General features: G+C 44.7%; 1 protein-coding gene across 1 annotated transcript in view; it reads left to right on the forward strand.

Annotated features, from left to right (window-relative positions):
- LOC126199252 (myrosinase 1-like) overlaps nucleotides 1-16,966 on the forward strand; it is a 146,327-nt gene that overhangs the window by 53,434 nt on the left and 75,927 nt on the right. The window contains exon 5 of the mRNA XM_049936048.1: nucleotides 2,233-2,422. Coding sequence (XP_049792005.1) covers nucleotides 2,233-2,422 — 190 coding nt within the window. The remainder of the gene's footprint in view (nucleotides 1-2,232; nucleotides 2,423-16,966) is intronic.

Consider the following 16,966-nt stretch of genomic DNA (forward strand, 5'->3'; position numbering starts at 1 on the left):
GTTTAGAATTCTGGAATATTTACTTCGTCTTCTTTCGTGGAGGAATTACGGAAAATTGTATTTAGTTACTCCGCTTTAGTGGCACCATCATCGGTAACATTTCCATCGCTATCGCGCAGTGACGGGATTGACTGTTTTTTACCGCTGGTGTACTTGACATGCAACCAGAATCTCTTTGGGTTTTCTACCATATTTTGAGACAATGTTTCATTGTGGAAACTATTAAAAAGCATCTCGCATTGAGTCTGCACTAAATTTCGAGCTTCCGTGAGACTAAGCCAGTCTTGGGGATTTTGCGTTCTTCTGAATTTGGCATCCTTCTTTCGTTGCTTCTGCAACAGTGTCCTGACGTGTTTTGTGTACCACGGTGGATCAGCCCCGTCTCTTATTAACTTATACTGTCGATACTGTATCTTTGAATTTGAGCCATATCTGGTCTACACTTACATAATTAGCTTGGATGGAATGGACACTCTCTCTTAGGAAGGCATCAAGCGAATTTTTATCTACTGTTTTAAATAGATATATTTTGCGTTTATTTTTAGTGGTTTTGGTTGATATGGTTTTGAGCTGTAGAGGCAGCATGGCCCAGTTTTTCTGTAGGGGACTTCCAACAACTTGTTGAGTCCACACCGCATCGAGGCGCTGCACAAACCCAGGTGAAAGGAGGTTCGACGCGATATTAGGAGCTATCTCATGACTTTTGTCAGCTCAGTCGTGGTAAATATTCGTTAAATATCTGGAACCGCTGTGAATGCACTACGCAAACGTTGCAATACAAACCAGAACCTTTGCAAACAGTTCCAGTAAGAGATCTGAGAATGAACAACAGAAACTGATTACGATCCTGCTTCATATCTTAGTCCACCATAGCAGTGTCTCTACACATCAACCGACAGCTTTGAACTCGAACACTCTTTGTGTGTTTAAAGTAAACGTTCGCTGTGAACCACATGGTACTCTCACCCATGAGTGGCTATAGCTATATCATGCTACTGAATGAGTGGCATCGATATCTGTGGTTTGTGACACGCCACGCTTACTCTGAAGTGGCGCCAAAATGACGCCGAGGCCACAGCAGTCGACAGCTTTGGAGACGCCATATTGCTTTGGTCGCTTTTTGTATGGTAACTTGCGTGTAATGGCAGCATACCGTTCTAAGACAGCGATACTTTGAAAATTATTCATCAAAGCATCACTTTAGTTTGATTTCTTATAATTAAATGGCAGTTAAAGACACATGAGTCGTAATAGTCTTCAGCAGACCATAATATGAAAAATATTTTTTTAGTAGTTGGATGCACTCACTGTGGTCATGTGGTTAGGCACGCCATGTTCTGGAGTGGAAAGAAATAGGTCTGTGTTTTGCTGTATGCAAACACATTTTTTTTCATCTTCGTGTTTGTATCACATTTTGGGACTTCCTTATTAATGTAATACAGGATGAACTTTAATAAAACCGACACATTGCAGGGGCGGATTCCTGACTGGAAATGGAGGAAAAAAGTTCTTATGAACATGTGTCCGAAATGCATCATGCCCACAGTAGACGGTGCTGACGGATGAAACTTCCTCTGACCACGTGCCATGTGATTGACGCAGCGTACTGCAAGCAGCAACCTTGCAAGGTTAGCAGGAGAGCTTCTGTAAAGTTTGGAAGGTAGGAGACGAGGTACTGGCGGAAGTAAGGCTGTGGGGACGGGGCGTGAGTCGTGCTTGGGTAGCTCAGTTGGCAGAGCACTTGCCGGCGAAAGGCAAAGGTCCCGAGTTCGAGCCTCGGTCCGGCACACAGTTTTAATCTGCCAGGAAGTTTCATATCAGCGCACACTCCGCTGCAGAGTGAAAATCTCATTCTGGCACTGTGCTGTTGTTCACTGCCAGGTCTCCGTAGACATACTGCAAGCGACTGTGATTATCTGTGATACTCTCAGTTTCCGCCAAAAGAAGCTCAATGACAGATCTCTGCTCGGAACGCACCTCCGTTACAGACGGCATTTTGAATGCAACGTATAGAGCCGCCACCTAGGCTATCGGAACTATAAGTCTTGAAGCGAGAATATTCCACAACACCTTCCTCATTTTTTCGACTGAAATTGACCGAGAAAAGAAATGTGTTGTATTACTTACTGAATGCTCCTCGTAGATGAAGATGTATATAACATTCATGGTGATGAGTTCTGCACTGCAGCGACGAGATAGATTACATTTATGGAAGCTCACTTTTTCTTACAGGTGAAGTGGTGGACCACATTTAACGAGCCGCCGGTGATCGCTTGGGGCTACAGCTGTGGCATAGGGGAAGGCCCGGCACCCAACCAGAACGCTTCCTGGATCGGAAACTACCTGACGGGTCACACTATTCTCAGATCTCATGCTCTTGTCTACAGACTGTACGACGAGCAGTACCGAGCCACGCAGAACGGTGAGTGTCTGTTTCACTTCTGAGTTCACCTCTGTGTGTCACTAAAGCCAGCTTCACTCCTCTCCCCCCCGCCCCCCCTCCACACACACACACACACACACACACACACACACACACACACACACACACACACACTTATTTCATCCTGAAGGGGCCCTTTACTTCCATAGCGTAATGATGTGCTGTATGGAGCAGCAGATTATGTCTTACAATAATTTTAAACCGTAACGCCAGATTAACAGAATAATTATAATACTTTATTTTTTGCTAGTGTCCAGCTGCTTACGTACAGTCAGTCTGATCCCCACCGACAAAATTTCGGAAATTGGTAACGATTATTTTCTGAGTAATTTGGTACAAAGGTTCTGTGGTCTCATGTGACTCGTTATAGGCTAATTATGATTCGTTACTTCAGTTATCTTTATATGAACGTATGGCGTCTGTGGAATCCGTAGCTGCGATACATGTTATGTAAATTGTAGGTGGAGGGGGGAGAAAGGGAAGGTGTTGGTGATATCAGCTGCATTGGGAGTTTATGCGAAATCGGCAGTGAAGAGTGAAAATATGTGCCGGACCAGGACACGAAAGCGGGATCTCCTGATTACTAGGCAGTTGCCTTTATCACTGCGCCATCTGGATACAGTGTTTATCGCAAATACACGGTCTATGTAGGCACGCTCCCTGGCCGACCCAAATTGCCACCAAATGCCATCTATCTGCAGTCTCGTCCATGTGCTCCATGCTCGCTAATTTTACGAGGGTCACTCCAAAAGAAATGCACACTATTTTTTTTAAAATCCATCTTTCATTCTACATGTTTGAAAGTCTTACAGTATATAGATACATCCTTTAGGAACAGTATTTTCATTTCTCCACATAATTTCCGTCCCTCTCAACTGCCCTACGCCATCTTGGAATTAGCGCCTGTATACCCGCACAGTAAAATTCTGGACCAACCTGTTGGAGCCACCGTTTGGCAGCGTGCACAAGGGAGTCATCATCTTTAAATCTTGCTCCACGAAGAGAGTCTTTCAGTTTCCCAAAGAGACGATAGTCACATGGAGCCAGGTTAGGACTGTAAGGCGTGTGTTTCAGTGTTGTCCATCAGAATTTTGTGATCGCTTCCATGGTTTTTTGACTGATATGTGGCCGTGCATTGTCGTACAACAGTAAAACATCCTGCTTTTGCCGATGTGGTCGAACACGACTCAGTCGAGCTTGAAGTTTCTCCAGTGTCGTCACATATGCATCAGAATTTATGGTAGTTCGGCTTGCCATGATGTCCACAAGCAAGAGTCCTTCGGAATCGAAAAACACCGTAGCCATAACTTTTGCAGCAGAAGGTGTGGTTCAAATTTTTTTTTCTTGGGTGAATTTGCACGATGCCACTCCATTGATTGCCTCTTCGTCTCTGGTGAAAAATGATAGAGCCATGTCTCATCACCTGTCACAATTCTTCCAAGAAATTCGTCTCCACCACTCTTGTACTGTTCCAAAAGTTCTCTGCATACCGTTTTTCTCGCTTCTTTGTGAGCCACTGTCAACATCCTGGGAACCCACCTGGCGCAAACCATTTTTAACGCCAACACTTTCAGTATTCTGCAAACACTTTCTTCCCTTATCCCAACGTAGCGTGACAATTCGTTCACTGTGATGCGTCTGTCAGCAGTCACCAATTCGTTAACTCTCTGCACATTGTCTGGAGTGTGTGCAGTACGAGGCCTGCCGCTGTGAGGACAATCCTCGATATTGCCGTGCCCGCTTTCATCACGTAACCTGCTTGCCCACCGACTAACTGTACTGCGATCGAAAGCAGCATCTCCATACACCTTTTTCAACCTCTTGTGGATGTTTCCCACTGTCTCGTTTTCACAGCACAGGAATTCTATGACAGCACGTTGCTTCTGACGAACGTCAAGTGTAGCAGCCATCTTGAAGACATGCTGTGACGGCGCCACTCACAGAAACAGGTTGAACTAAGTTTGAAAACAAGCGGGAAGGAAGTATCTACACAGTGTAAAACTTTCACACATGCAGAATGAAAACTGTATTTTTACAAATGGCTCTGAGCACTATGGGACTCAACTGCTGAGGTCATTAGTCTGTATTTATACAAAAATAGTGTGCAGTTCTTTTGGAGTGACCCTCGTAGATTCCTGCTGGAGGCTGAAGGATATTGTGAATCCGCACTGAAGGTTGTAGATTCATTGCCCATCGAGGCGAATCAATTATGTAACTGATTATGCAAGCTGATTAGGTCAATTGAAGGAATTATATGATTGGTTCGCCTCGATGGGAAATGAATCACTGTCTTTAGTGCGGATGCACAATATCATTCAACCTCGAGTGGGAATGTAAAATTAGCGAGCAAATACACTCCTGGAAATGGAAAAAAGAACACATTGACACCGGTGTGTCAGACCCACCATACTTGCTCCGGACACTGCGAGAGGGCTGTACAAGCAATGATCACACGCACGGCACAGCGGACACACCAGGAACCGCGGTGTTGGCCGTCGAATGGCGCTAGCTGCGCAGCATTTGTGCACCGCCGCCGTCAGTGTCAGCCAGTTTGCCGTGGCATACGGAGCTCCATCGCAGTCTTTAACACTGGTAGCATGCCGCGACAGCGTGGACGTGAACCGTATGTGCAGTTGACGGACTTTGAGCGAGGGCGTATAGTGGGCATGCGGGAGGCCGGGTGGACGTACCGCCGAATTGCCCAACACGTGGGGTGTGAGGTCTCCACAGTACATCGATGTTGTCGCCAGTGGTCGGCGGAAGGTGCACGTGCCCGTCGACCTGGGACCGGACCGCAGCGACGCACGGATGCACGCCAAGACCGTAGGATCCTACGCAGTGCCGTAGGGGACCGCACCGCCACTTCCCAGCAAATTAGGGACACTGTTGCTCCTGGGGTATCGGCGAGGACCATTCGCAACCGTCTCCGTGAAGCTGGGCTACGGTCCCGCACACCGTTAGGCCGTCTTCCGCTCACGCCCCAACATCGCGCAGCCCGCCTCCAGTGGTGTCGCGACAGGCGTGAATGGAGGGACGAATGGAGACGTGTCGTCTTCAGCGATGAGAGTCGCTTCTGCCTTGGTGCCAATGATGGTCGTATGCGTGTTTGGCGCCGTGCAGGTGAGCGCCACAATCAGGACTGCATACGACCGAGGCACACAGGGCCAACACCCGGCATCATGGTGTGGGGAGCGATTTCCTACACTGGCCGTACACCACTGGTGATCGTCGATGGGACACTGAATAGTGTACGGTACATCCAAACCGTCATCGAACCCATCGTTCTACCATTCCTAGACCGGCAAGGGAACTTGCTGTTCCAACAGGACAATGCACGTCCGCATGTATCCCGTGCCACCCAACGTGCTCTAGAAGGTGTAAGTCAACTGCCCTGGCCAGCAAGATCTCCGGATCTGTCCCCCATTGAGCATGTTTGGGAATGGATGAAGCGTCGTCTCACGCGGTCTGCACGTCCAGCACGAACGCTGGTCCAACTGAGGCGCCAGGTGGAAATGGCATGGCAAGCCGTTCCACAGGACTACATCCAGCATCTCTACGATCGTCTTCATGGGAGAATAGCAGCCTGCATTGCTGCGAAAGGTGGATATACACTGTACTAGTGCCGACATTGTGCATGCTCTGTTGCCTGTGTCTATGTGCCTGTGGTTCTGTCAGTGTGATCATGTGATGTATCTGACCCCAAGAATGTGTCAATAAAGTTTCCCCTTCCTGGGACAATGAATTCACGGTGTTCTTATTTCAATTTCCAGGAGTGTATATGGACGGGGGCTGCGGATAGATGGCGCTCTGTGGGAATGTGGGTCAGCCGGGAAGCGTGCCGAGGTAGTCCGTGGATTTGCGATAAACACCGTGTCCGGATGGCGCAGTGGTTAACGCAAATGCCCAGTAAACAGAAGATCCGGGATGGCACACATTTTCACTCGCCGCCGCTAATTCTGCATAAGTTCCGATTCAGATGACATCAATCGTTCCTTTACTTTCTCTCCATCCACCTCCAATTTACACAACCAGTTACCTTTGTTTGTGTAAAAATATCTTCGCGACAGCGAAAAAGCCGGTGGTCATATGCAATCATCAAAACTCAGCTACGACGCATACGTACAGATGCAAGAGTGCTTGACGTGGTTGCCTAACTATGGGAATATACCAACACAGCTTCATCCTGGAGCATTTCCAATGCATTCAGTGAACCCACGAGTTGCAGCGGCCAACTCTTCATCAGTAGAACTACCCAAACTGCTGTGTATCCCTATTAACGTACAGTTAATACTGTTGTTGTTGTTATTGTGGTCTTCAGTCCTGAGACTGGTTTGATGCAGCTCTCCATGCTACTCTATCCTGTGCAAGCTTCTTCATCTCCCAGTACCTACTGCAACCTACATCCTTCTGAATCTGCTTAGTGTATTCATCTTTTGGTCTCCATCTACGATTTTTACCCTCCACGCTGCCCTCCAATTCTAAATTGGTGATCCCTTGATGCCTCAGAACATGTCCTATCAACCGATCCCCTTTTCTAGTCAAGTTGTGCCACAAACTCCTCTTCTCCCCAATTCTGTTCAATACGTCCTCATTAGTTATGTGGTCTATCCATCTAATCTTCAGCATTCTTCTGTAGCACCACATTTAGAAAGCTTCTATTCTCTTCTTGTCTAAACTATTTATCGTCCACGTTTCACTCCCATACATGGCTACACTCCATACAAATACTTTCAGAAATGACTTCCTGACACTTAAATCTATACTCGATGTTAACAAATTTCTCTTCTTCAGAAACGCTTTCCTTGCCATTGCCAGTCTGCATTTTATATCCTCTCTACTTCGACCATCATCAGTTATTTTGCTCCCCAAATAGCAAAACTCCTCTACTACTTTAAGTGTCTCATTTTCTAGTTTAATTCCCTCGGTATCACCAGACTTAATTCGACTACATTCCATTATCCTCGTTTTGCTTTTGTTGATGTTCAACTTATATCCTCCTTTCAAGACACAGTCCATTCCGTTCAACTGCTCTTCCAAGTCCTTTGCTGTCTCTGACAGAATTACAATGTCATCGGCGAACCTCAAAGTTTTTATTTCTTCTCCATGGATTTTTAATACCTACTCCGAATTTTTCTTTCGTTTCCTTTACTGCTTGCCCAATATACAGATTGAATAACATCGGGGAGAGGCTACAACCCTGTCTCACTCCCTTTCCAACCACTGCTTCCCTTTCATGTCCCTCGACTCTTATAACTGCCATCTGGTTTCTGTACAAATTGTAAATAGCCTTTCACTCCCTGTATTTTACCCCTACCACCTTCAGAATTTGAAAGAGAGTATGCCAGTCAACATTGTCAAAAGCTTTCTCCAAGTCTACAATTTCCTCAATCTATCTTCTAAGATAAGTCTTAGGGTCAGTATTACCTCACGTAATATATATATATATATATATATATATATATATATATATATATATATATATATATATTATCCGTAAACATATCCGAGACAGAACTTGATACAAGCTTGAGGACGAAGAGTAAAATGAGCGTTATTAATGTCAACAGTAAGTACTGTCTGTGAATGGAACATGCGTGTTTCCAACAAGACACTCAGCGCATACTGTCGACGTTTGAAATGTTGTGCAGATATGTCCAGCACACCAGAGACACAAAGATAAACGAGGATAAGAAATCAAACAAAATGCAACTACTCTGTAACGACCCACCGAAGTCCACGGACCCATTATAGCGAAACACTCATAAAATATCCCCCAACAAAGAAACACTCACAAATACCCATGAACAACCTCTGAAACTTTGTCGGTGGAGCTAGGTTCACACTGTAGAATAAGCACTCGATTGCTTGAACGCTTTATCTCTCAGAATGTAGACAGAGTTTTGACACAAAATGGCAATGTAAGTCAACTTGCCTTTTGATCCGTTACTAATGAGAATGAATTTGATAATTTATGACGATGGGGCTTATTGACAGGTGCCATTATCTGACTTTTCACGGATGCAGATTTTCTTGGAAATGGAATGAATGTGTACTGATAGTGGAAATAAAGGTTACCTTTTGTGGCAGAGATGTTACATCATCATCAGTAATATGGTTGCGGTCTACTATTGCGGCATCTGTTTTAACGCCAAGACAATCATGCTTTCTCTAACTATTCACAACTGATTCTTGCCTTTTGACGTGTCTCTCAGCCATCCTTGTTCTTTTGTCGATGGAATTCATATTGTCGATTATGGAACTGCTCCCTGCACTAATCAAATGAACATATGGTATTGTTTCAGGGACTATTTAACCACCATCAGAAGATCTAAATTTGCGGAACGAAAATGAGGCTTTAGTCGTCAGTCAGAACGCTTTGCTCAGTAGTCCTTTCCACGCAAATCTCTTCATCTCTGTATATTTATTATAATCGACATGCATTTGACCCTGCCTACTGTATTCAGGCAAGTTTTCTAAGCTACCAAAGTGATTCAAACATTCCACGCGCTGCAGCTTGAAGAGCATCATAATTTTTTTTTTTTCTTCTAACGATATCCTACTGAGCACTTTCTGTACGGAGATCCAAATGAGGGACTATATTACCTCCGGAATATTTTACACATGAGGATATCATCATGATGAAACCATGTCATGCATGTTGTTGTTGTTGTGGTCTTCAGTCCTGAGACTGGTTTGATGCAGCTCTCCATGCTACCGTACTCTATCCTGTGCAAGCTTCTTCATCTCCCAGTACCTACTGCAACCCACATCCTTCTGAATCTGCTTAGTGTATTCATCTCTTGGTATCCCTCTACTATTTTTACCCTCCGCGCTGCCATCCAATGCTAACTTTGTGATACCTTGATGCCTCAAAACATGTCCTACCAACCGATCCCTTCTTCTAGTCAAGTTGTGCCACAAACTTCTCTTCTCCCCAATCCTATTCAACACCTCCTCATTAGTTATGTGATATACCCATCTAATCTTCAGCATTCTTCTGTAGCACCACATTTCGAAAGCTTCTATTCTCTTCTTGTCCAAACTAGTTATCGTCCATGTTTCACTTCCATACATGGCTACACTCCATACAAATACTTTCAGAAACGACTCCCTGACACTTAAGTCTATACTCGACGTTAACAAATTTCTCTTCTTCAGAAACGATTTCCTTGCCATTGCCAGTCTACATTTTATATCCTCTCTACTTCGACCATCATCAGTTATTTTACTCCCTAAATTGCAAAACTCCTTTACTACTTTAAGTGTCTCATTTCCTAATCTAATTCCCTCAGCATCACCCGATTTAATTTGACTACATTCCATTATCCTCGTTTTGCTTTTGTTGATGTTCATCTTATATCCTCCTTTCAAGACACTGTCCATTCCGTTCAACTGCTCTTCCAAGTCCTTTGCTGTCTCTGACAGAATTACAATGTCATCGGCGAACCTCAAAGTTTTTACTTTTTCTCCATGAATTTTAATACCTACTCCGAATTTTTCTTTTCCTTCCTTTACTGCTTGCTCAATATGCAGATTGAATAACATCGGGGAGAGGCTACAACCCTGTCTCACTCCTTTCCCAACCACTGCTTCCCTTTCATGCCCCTCGACTCTTATAACTGCCATCTGGTTTCTGTACAAATTGTAAATAGCCTTTCGCTCCCTGTATTTTACCCCTACCACCTTCAGAATTTGAAAGAGAGTATTCCACTTAACATTGTCAAAAGCTTTCTCTAAGTCTACAAATGCTAGAAACGTAGGTTTGCCTTTCCTTAACCTTTCTTCTGAGATAAGTCGTAAGGTTAGTATTGCCTCATGTGTTCCAACATTTCTGCGGAATCCAAACAGATCTTCCCCGAGGTCGGCTTCTACCAGTTTTTCCATTCGTCTGTAAAGAATTCGCGTTAGTATTTTGCAGCTCTCGGCTACCCTGGCGGGTCTCTATCTTACACCTGTGATTATCCCAAATCACAAACCTGGACAGGAATCCTATCCTTGTGAATTTAATTCCGAGTCTCGTAATTTATTATGAGAAAATGGTTGTACTTGAATTTAATGTTGTGTTGTTATTTGCACAGCCAATTATATTTTTGAATAGGTCAAAAGACTGCTTATGAAAGCACAATTGTTATTTAAAGAGTTATAGTTTGTTGTTCTTTAGTTAATGATAAGAATACTTACCATTTCTCATTCATACTGGTGTAGTTTTGTTAATGAGCATGGTTCTTCAAACCATGAAAGCTTAAAGGTCCTCTGTTCTGGGCTAGTTAGTTAATGAGGCAGTGCAAAGGCTCCTTCAGAGCCAGCATAGTTAGGTTTTCATTCTGTTTAGCTGCTTCAAACCGAGTTTATGAAAGAACTATTTACTGTGTTATCTATTCTAATGTAAAATGGTTAATGTACAGGCGTAGAGACCCTGTACTAAGCAATGAAGTAAAACAGTATGATCGTTAGCAGGCCCCCTGATTTAATTTCAGCATCATTTCAAGCTTTTTCCTGTTCAGTACTGCTACTAGTTTCATGTGTGTCGGTAATTGGTTTTATAAACTGTTCCACCTAGTTAATTTAAGGTACTTGTTGTTGATAGGCGTATGTTGCTGTTTACTACCTCACTGGCCATTTGTTTATCTGACTTACTAGCTAGTAGCACATTTATTTGCAAGGCTAGGTTACTGTGTAGTAGTCTGAACAGATATAAGGAAAGAGTTTAGTGTGTGTGTGTCAAGGAAGGTTAGGTTAGCCTTAGCACTACCTTCTGTTTTATCATTCCGCTTGACACAAGAATGCCTAATTAGGCTGGCGACCGATTTTAATATGTAATGTTACAACTTGCTTTAGTGCTGGGAGAACGTCTGTTCCAGACCCACCTGTTTACTGTTAGTTATACTTTGCTGGAGTGTTTCGGAAACGAATCCCAGCTTGACTGTTCTATTTCCCTTAGGTTATCTCACGGTCAAAAACTATTAAAAATTCCTCGCAGAGGTATAATATTAGCTAATATTAGCATTGATTGCCGTTTAAGGTGATCAGTGGTAACGTTACAGCTTGTTATGCAATTCCACCAGCGGAGGCGCTGCCCGTCGGGCAATGTGGTCAGTCCGTCACCACGATCTTCATGAATGCTCGGAATACACACAGTGCGCAAAATTGCGCAAAAGGGGAAGTATTGTCTGGCTTCGATGCCTCACCTGGGGATGACTAGCAGATCCCAGTTGAAATGTTGTGGAATGTTGTTAAAGACGACTGGCTCCAGGTCCAAAATTTCTGAGAACATAACAGCTATGATTTCCACTTTCTTTCACCCATGTAGCACTACTACTGGATGCAGACAGTTGGTCCTGAAATTACTGAAAGATCTACTTCCCTTCTTCAGGAAACACTTGTTCGTCTGGAAGCGGCAGAGATGTTCTTCTTTCCAATGTGCTTGCACCTACATATCTGCATCGAGACATGGAAGCGTCCCCATCGCCGTGGGGTTCATGATTTTCTCATCAAGCTGAATGTCTCTTGCTCAAGTTCTCCAACCAGGGGAAACTCCTTGTCAGTATGGTAAATAGAATCCTGGTGGCCTGCAAGGGATTCAGACAAAGTGAACTTCAGTTACCTTTCCTGTTGTACTGTAGCTCAGTTAGTTAGAAATGACAATGGCTGTATCCTGTTTAAATTATCCTTCCCAGCATTATCCTCAAATGGTTTAGAAAAATAACGCCGGCCGCGGTGGTCTAGCGGTTCTGGCGCTGCAGTCCGGATCCGCGGGACTGCTACGGTCGCAGGTTCGAATCCTGCTTCGGGCATGGAAGTGTGTGATGTCCTTAGGTTAGTTAGGTTTAAGTAGTTCTAAGTTCTAGGGGACTTATGACCTAAGATGTTGAGTCCCATAGTGCTCAGAGCCATTTGAACCATATATTTTTTTATGAAAAATAAGGACAACATGAATCTAGAAGGTCGGATGGTGATTTTAATCCTGTTCTTGCCGTATGCAGTCCAGTGCCTCCACACCGCCACATAGATATGTTGCTCACAGAACTGTCCGTCCGTGAGTGTAGATAGTTTGTGACGAAAATCTTCCTACTAATCGTCACGAATTATTATGTTTAGATGTCGGTGTCGAACTGTCAATCAGAAGCACCCACTTTGTACTCCATGGTAGCATATTAAGTGTTACAGTTTGTTCCTTCGTTATACTAACTCCTCTTTAAATTGGCGCCATTTAGTATTTCGTTGTGTTATGTTGCGTGATAACAGGCACAGCGAGGTTCCGCGAACTATCAAATGCAACGCCAGTTATTTGTAATGTTATATCTTTTTTATGGGATAGTGCTATTTGGTAAATACCCTAGGTCGTAAAAAAGTCTCTTTATACACTGTCTGACATGAAAAGTGAAACAACCGGGGGAGGAGGAGGAAACGAAGTGAACTTAGCGAGTTGAGAGGGTGTGTGATGTTATTTCAGTGCTTCCAAAATCGAATTACATTTACAAAGTACTTGGCAGTATGACAAGGCCACTTACTACGACGTTGCACCCCCTCTGACATGGGGGTTCGGTTCGGTTCAAATGGCTCTGAAGTCATCATTCCCATAGAACCTAGAACTACTTAAACCTAACTAACCTAAGGACATCATACACATCCATGCCCGAGGCAGGATTCGAACCTGCGACCTTAGCGGTCGCGCGATTCCAGACTGAAGCGCCTAGAACCGCTCTGTCACACCGGCCGGCCGCTAATTCGGTTGGTAAGGGTGTTATACATTTGTTGAATACTCTCCTGAGGCAAGATGACCGGTTACTGTTGTAATTCGTCCTTGATACCTTGGATACTGGCACTGAGACAAAGTTGACATCCAATCACTTCCAACATCTGTTCTATCAAGGAATCATCTTGTGATCTTGCTGGGCAAGGGAGTTCCTCAATATCACGCACACAGTTCATAGAGACACGTGCCATGTGTGGACGAGCATACGATACTGTTACATGAGAAGTAACACATAAGGACCATAAAGTCGGAGACGTAGAGTTGTGCCTCGACAGTTCTCTTTGCCGCGCGGGGTAGCCGTGCGGTCTTGGGCGTCTTGTCAAGGTTCGCGCGGTTGGCCCCGTCGGTGATTCGAGTCCTCCCTCGGGCATGGGTGTGTATGTTGTCTTTAGCGTAAGTTAGTTCAAGTTAGATTAAGTAGTGGGTAACCTTAGGGACCGATGACCTCAGCAGTTTGGTCCCATAGTCCTTACCACCAAATTCCAAAATTTACAGTTCCCTTAATCACTAGAAGCCTGAAGTCATATCATGACGCCAAGAATAACACCGCCTTACTTCACCGGAACATTGGTACTCTCATGCTCATTTTAAATAACCTTTGGGTATGACCATGCGGTGATTTTGACCTGCGGGTCGCACGGTGGCGCTGGCAGCAGTCCACATACACAGAGGTGTGTTGGTGCATGTCAGAGTACGGTGCAGCGAGTAAGTGTGCAGACGTTCTTAGCCGCACTAATGGTGACAGCGTGTTGAAAATGGCTCAAAGAACACATATTGATGACGTTATGAGGGGTAGAATACTAGGGCGACTGGAGGCTGGTCAAACACAGCAGGTCGTAGCACGTGCCCTCCAAAATGTGTAAAATGTGATCTCAAAATTATGGCAACGCTTCCAGGAGAAAGGAAACGTGTCCAGGCGCCACAGTACGGGATGTCCACAGTGCACAACACCACACGAAGACCGATATCTCACCATCAGTGCCCGCAGACGGCCATGGAGTACTGCAGTTAGCCTTGCTCGGGACCTTACCGCAGCCACTGGAAGAGTTGTCTCAAGACACACAGTCTACAGGCGACTGAACAGACATGGTTTATTTGCCCGGAGACCTGCAAGGTGAATTCCACTGACCCCTGGTCACAGGAGAGCCCGTAACGCCTGGTGTCAAGAACACAATACATGGTCATTGGAACAGTGGTCCCATGTTATGTTCACAGACGAGTCCAGGTATAGTCTGAACAGTGATTCTCGCCGGGTTTTCATCTGTCGTGAACCAGGAACCAGATACCAACCCCTTAATGTACTTGAAAGGGACCTGTATGGAGGTCGTGGTTTGATGGTGTGGAGCGGGATTATGATTGGTGCACGTACACTCCTGCATGTCTTTGACAGAGGAACTGTAACAGGTCAGGTGTATCGGGACGTCATTTTGCACCAGTATGTCCGCCTTTTCAGGGGTTCAGTCGGTCCCACCTTCCTTCTGATGGATGATAACACACGACTCCACCAAGCTGCCATCGTGGAGGAGTACCTTGGAACAGAAGATATCAGGCGAATGGAGTGGCCAGCCTGTTCTCCAAACCTAAACCCCATCGAGCACGTCTGGGATGCTCTCGGTCGACGTATCGGTGCACGTCTTCAAACCCCTAGGACGCTTCAGGAGCCCCGACAGGCACTGGTGCAAGAATGGGAGGCTGTACCTCAGCAGCTGCTCGACCACCTGATCCAGAGTATGCCAACCCGTTGTGCGACCTGTGTACGTGTGCATGGTGGTCATATCCCATACTGATGTTAGGGTACATGCTCAGGAAACAGTGGCGTTTTGTAGCACATGTGTTTCGGGGCAGTTTTCTCAACTTATCACCAATACCGTGGACTTACAGATTTGTGCCGTGTATGTTCCCTATGTACCTATGCTATTAGCACCAGTTATGTGTAGTGCCACGTTGTGTGGCACCACGTTCTGCAATTATCCTTAATTTATGAGCATGAGTGTAGAATGGCGTTTTTCCCCACATGCGACGCCATTCGGCAGCAGTCCATTTTTTCCCAGACACGGCTCTAGTCCAACAGCCTTTTGTATTGCAGCAGGCTATGCATGGGACGGCAATTCCCTGGTTCAGCTGCCGCTAGCCTCCGACAAATAGTGCGGGAAGATACATAATGTTTGCAAGGGGTCCATTACTTGCTCTCGGATGGCAGGCAGAGATGTGAGAATGTTACGATTTGCTTGGAACACAATACGGCGATTCACCGTTGTGGTGGTCAGTTTCAAACTGTGTTTGGGGGCGGTAAGAGCGGCTCACACGTGTACGCGTCATCTCCGTGTCTTTCACAGTAATTGCTCTACTTCCGATTATGTTACCTCACATACCCTACCAGGCCTTGTAACAAAACTAGACACGATCAATGCCAACGCACTCTGGCGGCGGTTCTACCAGCCACAGAGAATTGCAACTGTAATCATTTACATACCCGCCGGTAGTGTGTAAATGTACGACGTTACATTGACATCCGGCCGTATCATCTGGGTTCTCTCCTTTTTTTGCTAGGCAGAGTAATTATTAGTCTTTTTTTCTTTAAATGATCAGTTCATCGACTGGGTTCATGCTGTTCTCCATTTTTTCCTACCTTATGGTAACCTTTTCAAATCTATTTAATTAATACAGCCTCTGTAATTGGTTTTGTATATCCTATTATTTATCTTGTAGCTCCCCCCCCCCCCCCTCCCGACTAAAATCGGTTAATGCGATTATATTGATAGTGATCGCGTGAGACTAATCGTAACAAGAAAATTATAGGGAAATCGTTTCCGACGTGGATAGCTAATATGCGGGGAGAAATGTACAAGTTATCCTTACAATTGATTTCCTGTATTCTCTGCTTACATGAATTTTGAATAACGTATGTAAAACATTGCTGCCACATACGGTAAAGTACAAAACGAAAGGGCTAACCACGAAATTTTGAATAACCCACAGCAAAATCAAATGAAATAATTTGTAAATCAATTTAATACCTGCCAATCCAATTGAAGATCACCTGTTGTTACCTAATCCATATTGAGAGCAATAACAATTACGTATTTGTCGAAACAAATGTCTCGATACAGAATGTTCTCACGCACTTGACCTCCATAAAAAGCACAAAATAACAGCTACAAATTATTAGCCATTTTTTTAAAATTATTAAGAAATCAGTAGTAATTATTTTGAAAGTTTGAAGTGGGACACACTTGCAGATAGACGGCGCGCTAAATGGAAGGGGCTGCTCACTAAATTCCGAAATCCGGTCTTCACCGAGGATGTAGAGCATATGTTATTACCACCAACTTTCAAATCGCGCAATGATCACCATTGAAAGATAAGGGAAATTAGAGCTTGTACTGAGGCGTTCAGACAGTCGTTTTTCCCTCGAGCGAGTGGAACGGGGTGTGGGGGTGGGGTGTGTGTGTGTGTGTGTGGGGGGGGGAATATGGCTTTGGCGCGAATTGTGCCCTCCGCCACACACCGCTTGGTGGCTAGCTGAGTATGTATGTACATGTAGATTATTAATGATCAGTCATATTTTCAACAAGAAATCAAAACTGGCAGTATTACGCTTTTTAATGAGATCAGGGATCTAAGGTTCTAACAAACAACGGTTATTATTTAGAAACGTTCACTCAAAGTCACCGGACTTGCCTCACATTATTTCTAGTTTGGACGAAAATGAACAGTTTCACAGATCTTCAGGCATGTTACAACGATATCCTAGGTGTCTGCGACAA

Source organism: Schistocerca nitens, chromosome 8, assembly GCF_023898315.1.
Source record: "Schistocerca nitens isolate TAMUIC-IGC-003100 chromosome 8, iqSchNite1.1, whole genome shotgun sequence".
NCBI lineage: Eukaryota > Metazoa > Arthropoda > Insecta > Orthoptera > Acrididae > Schistocerca > Schistocerca nitens.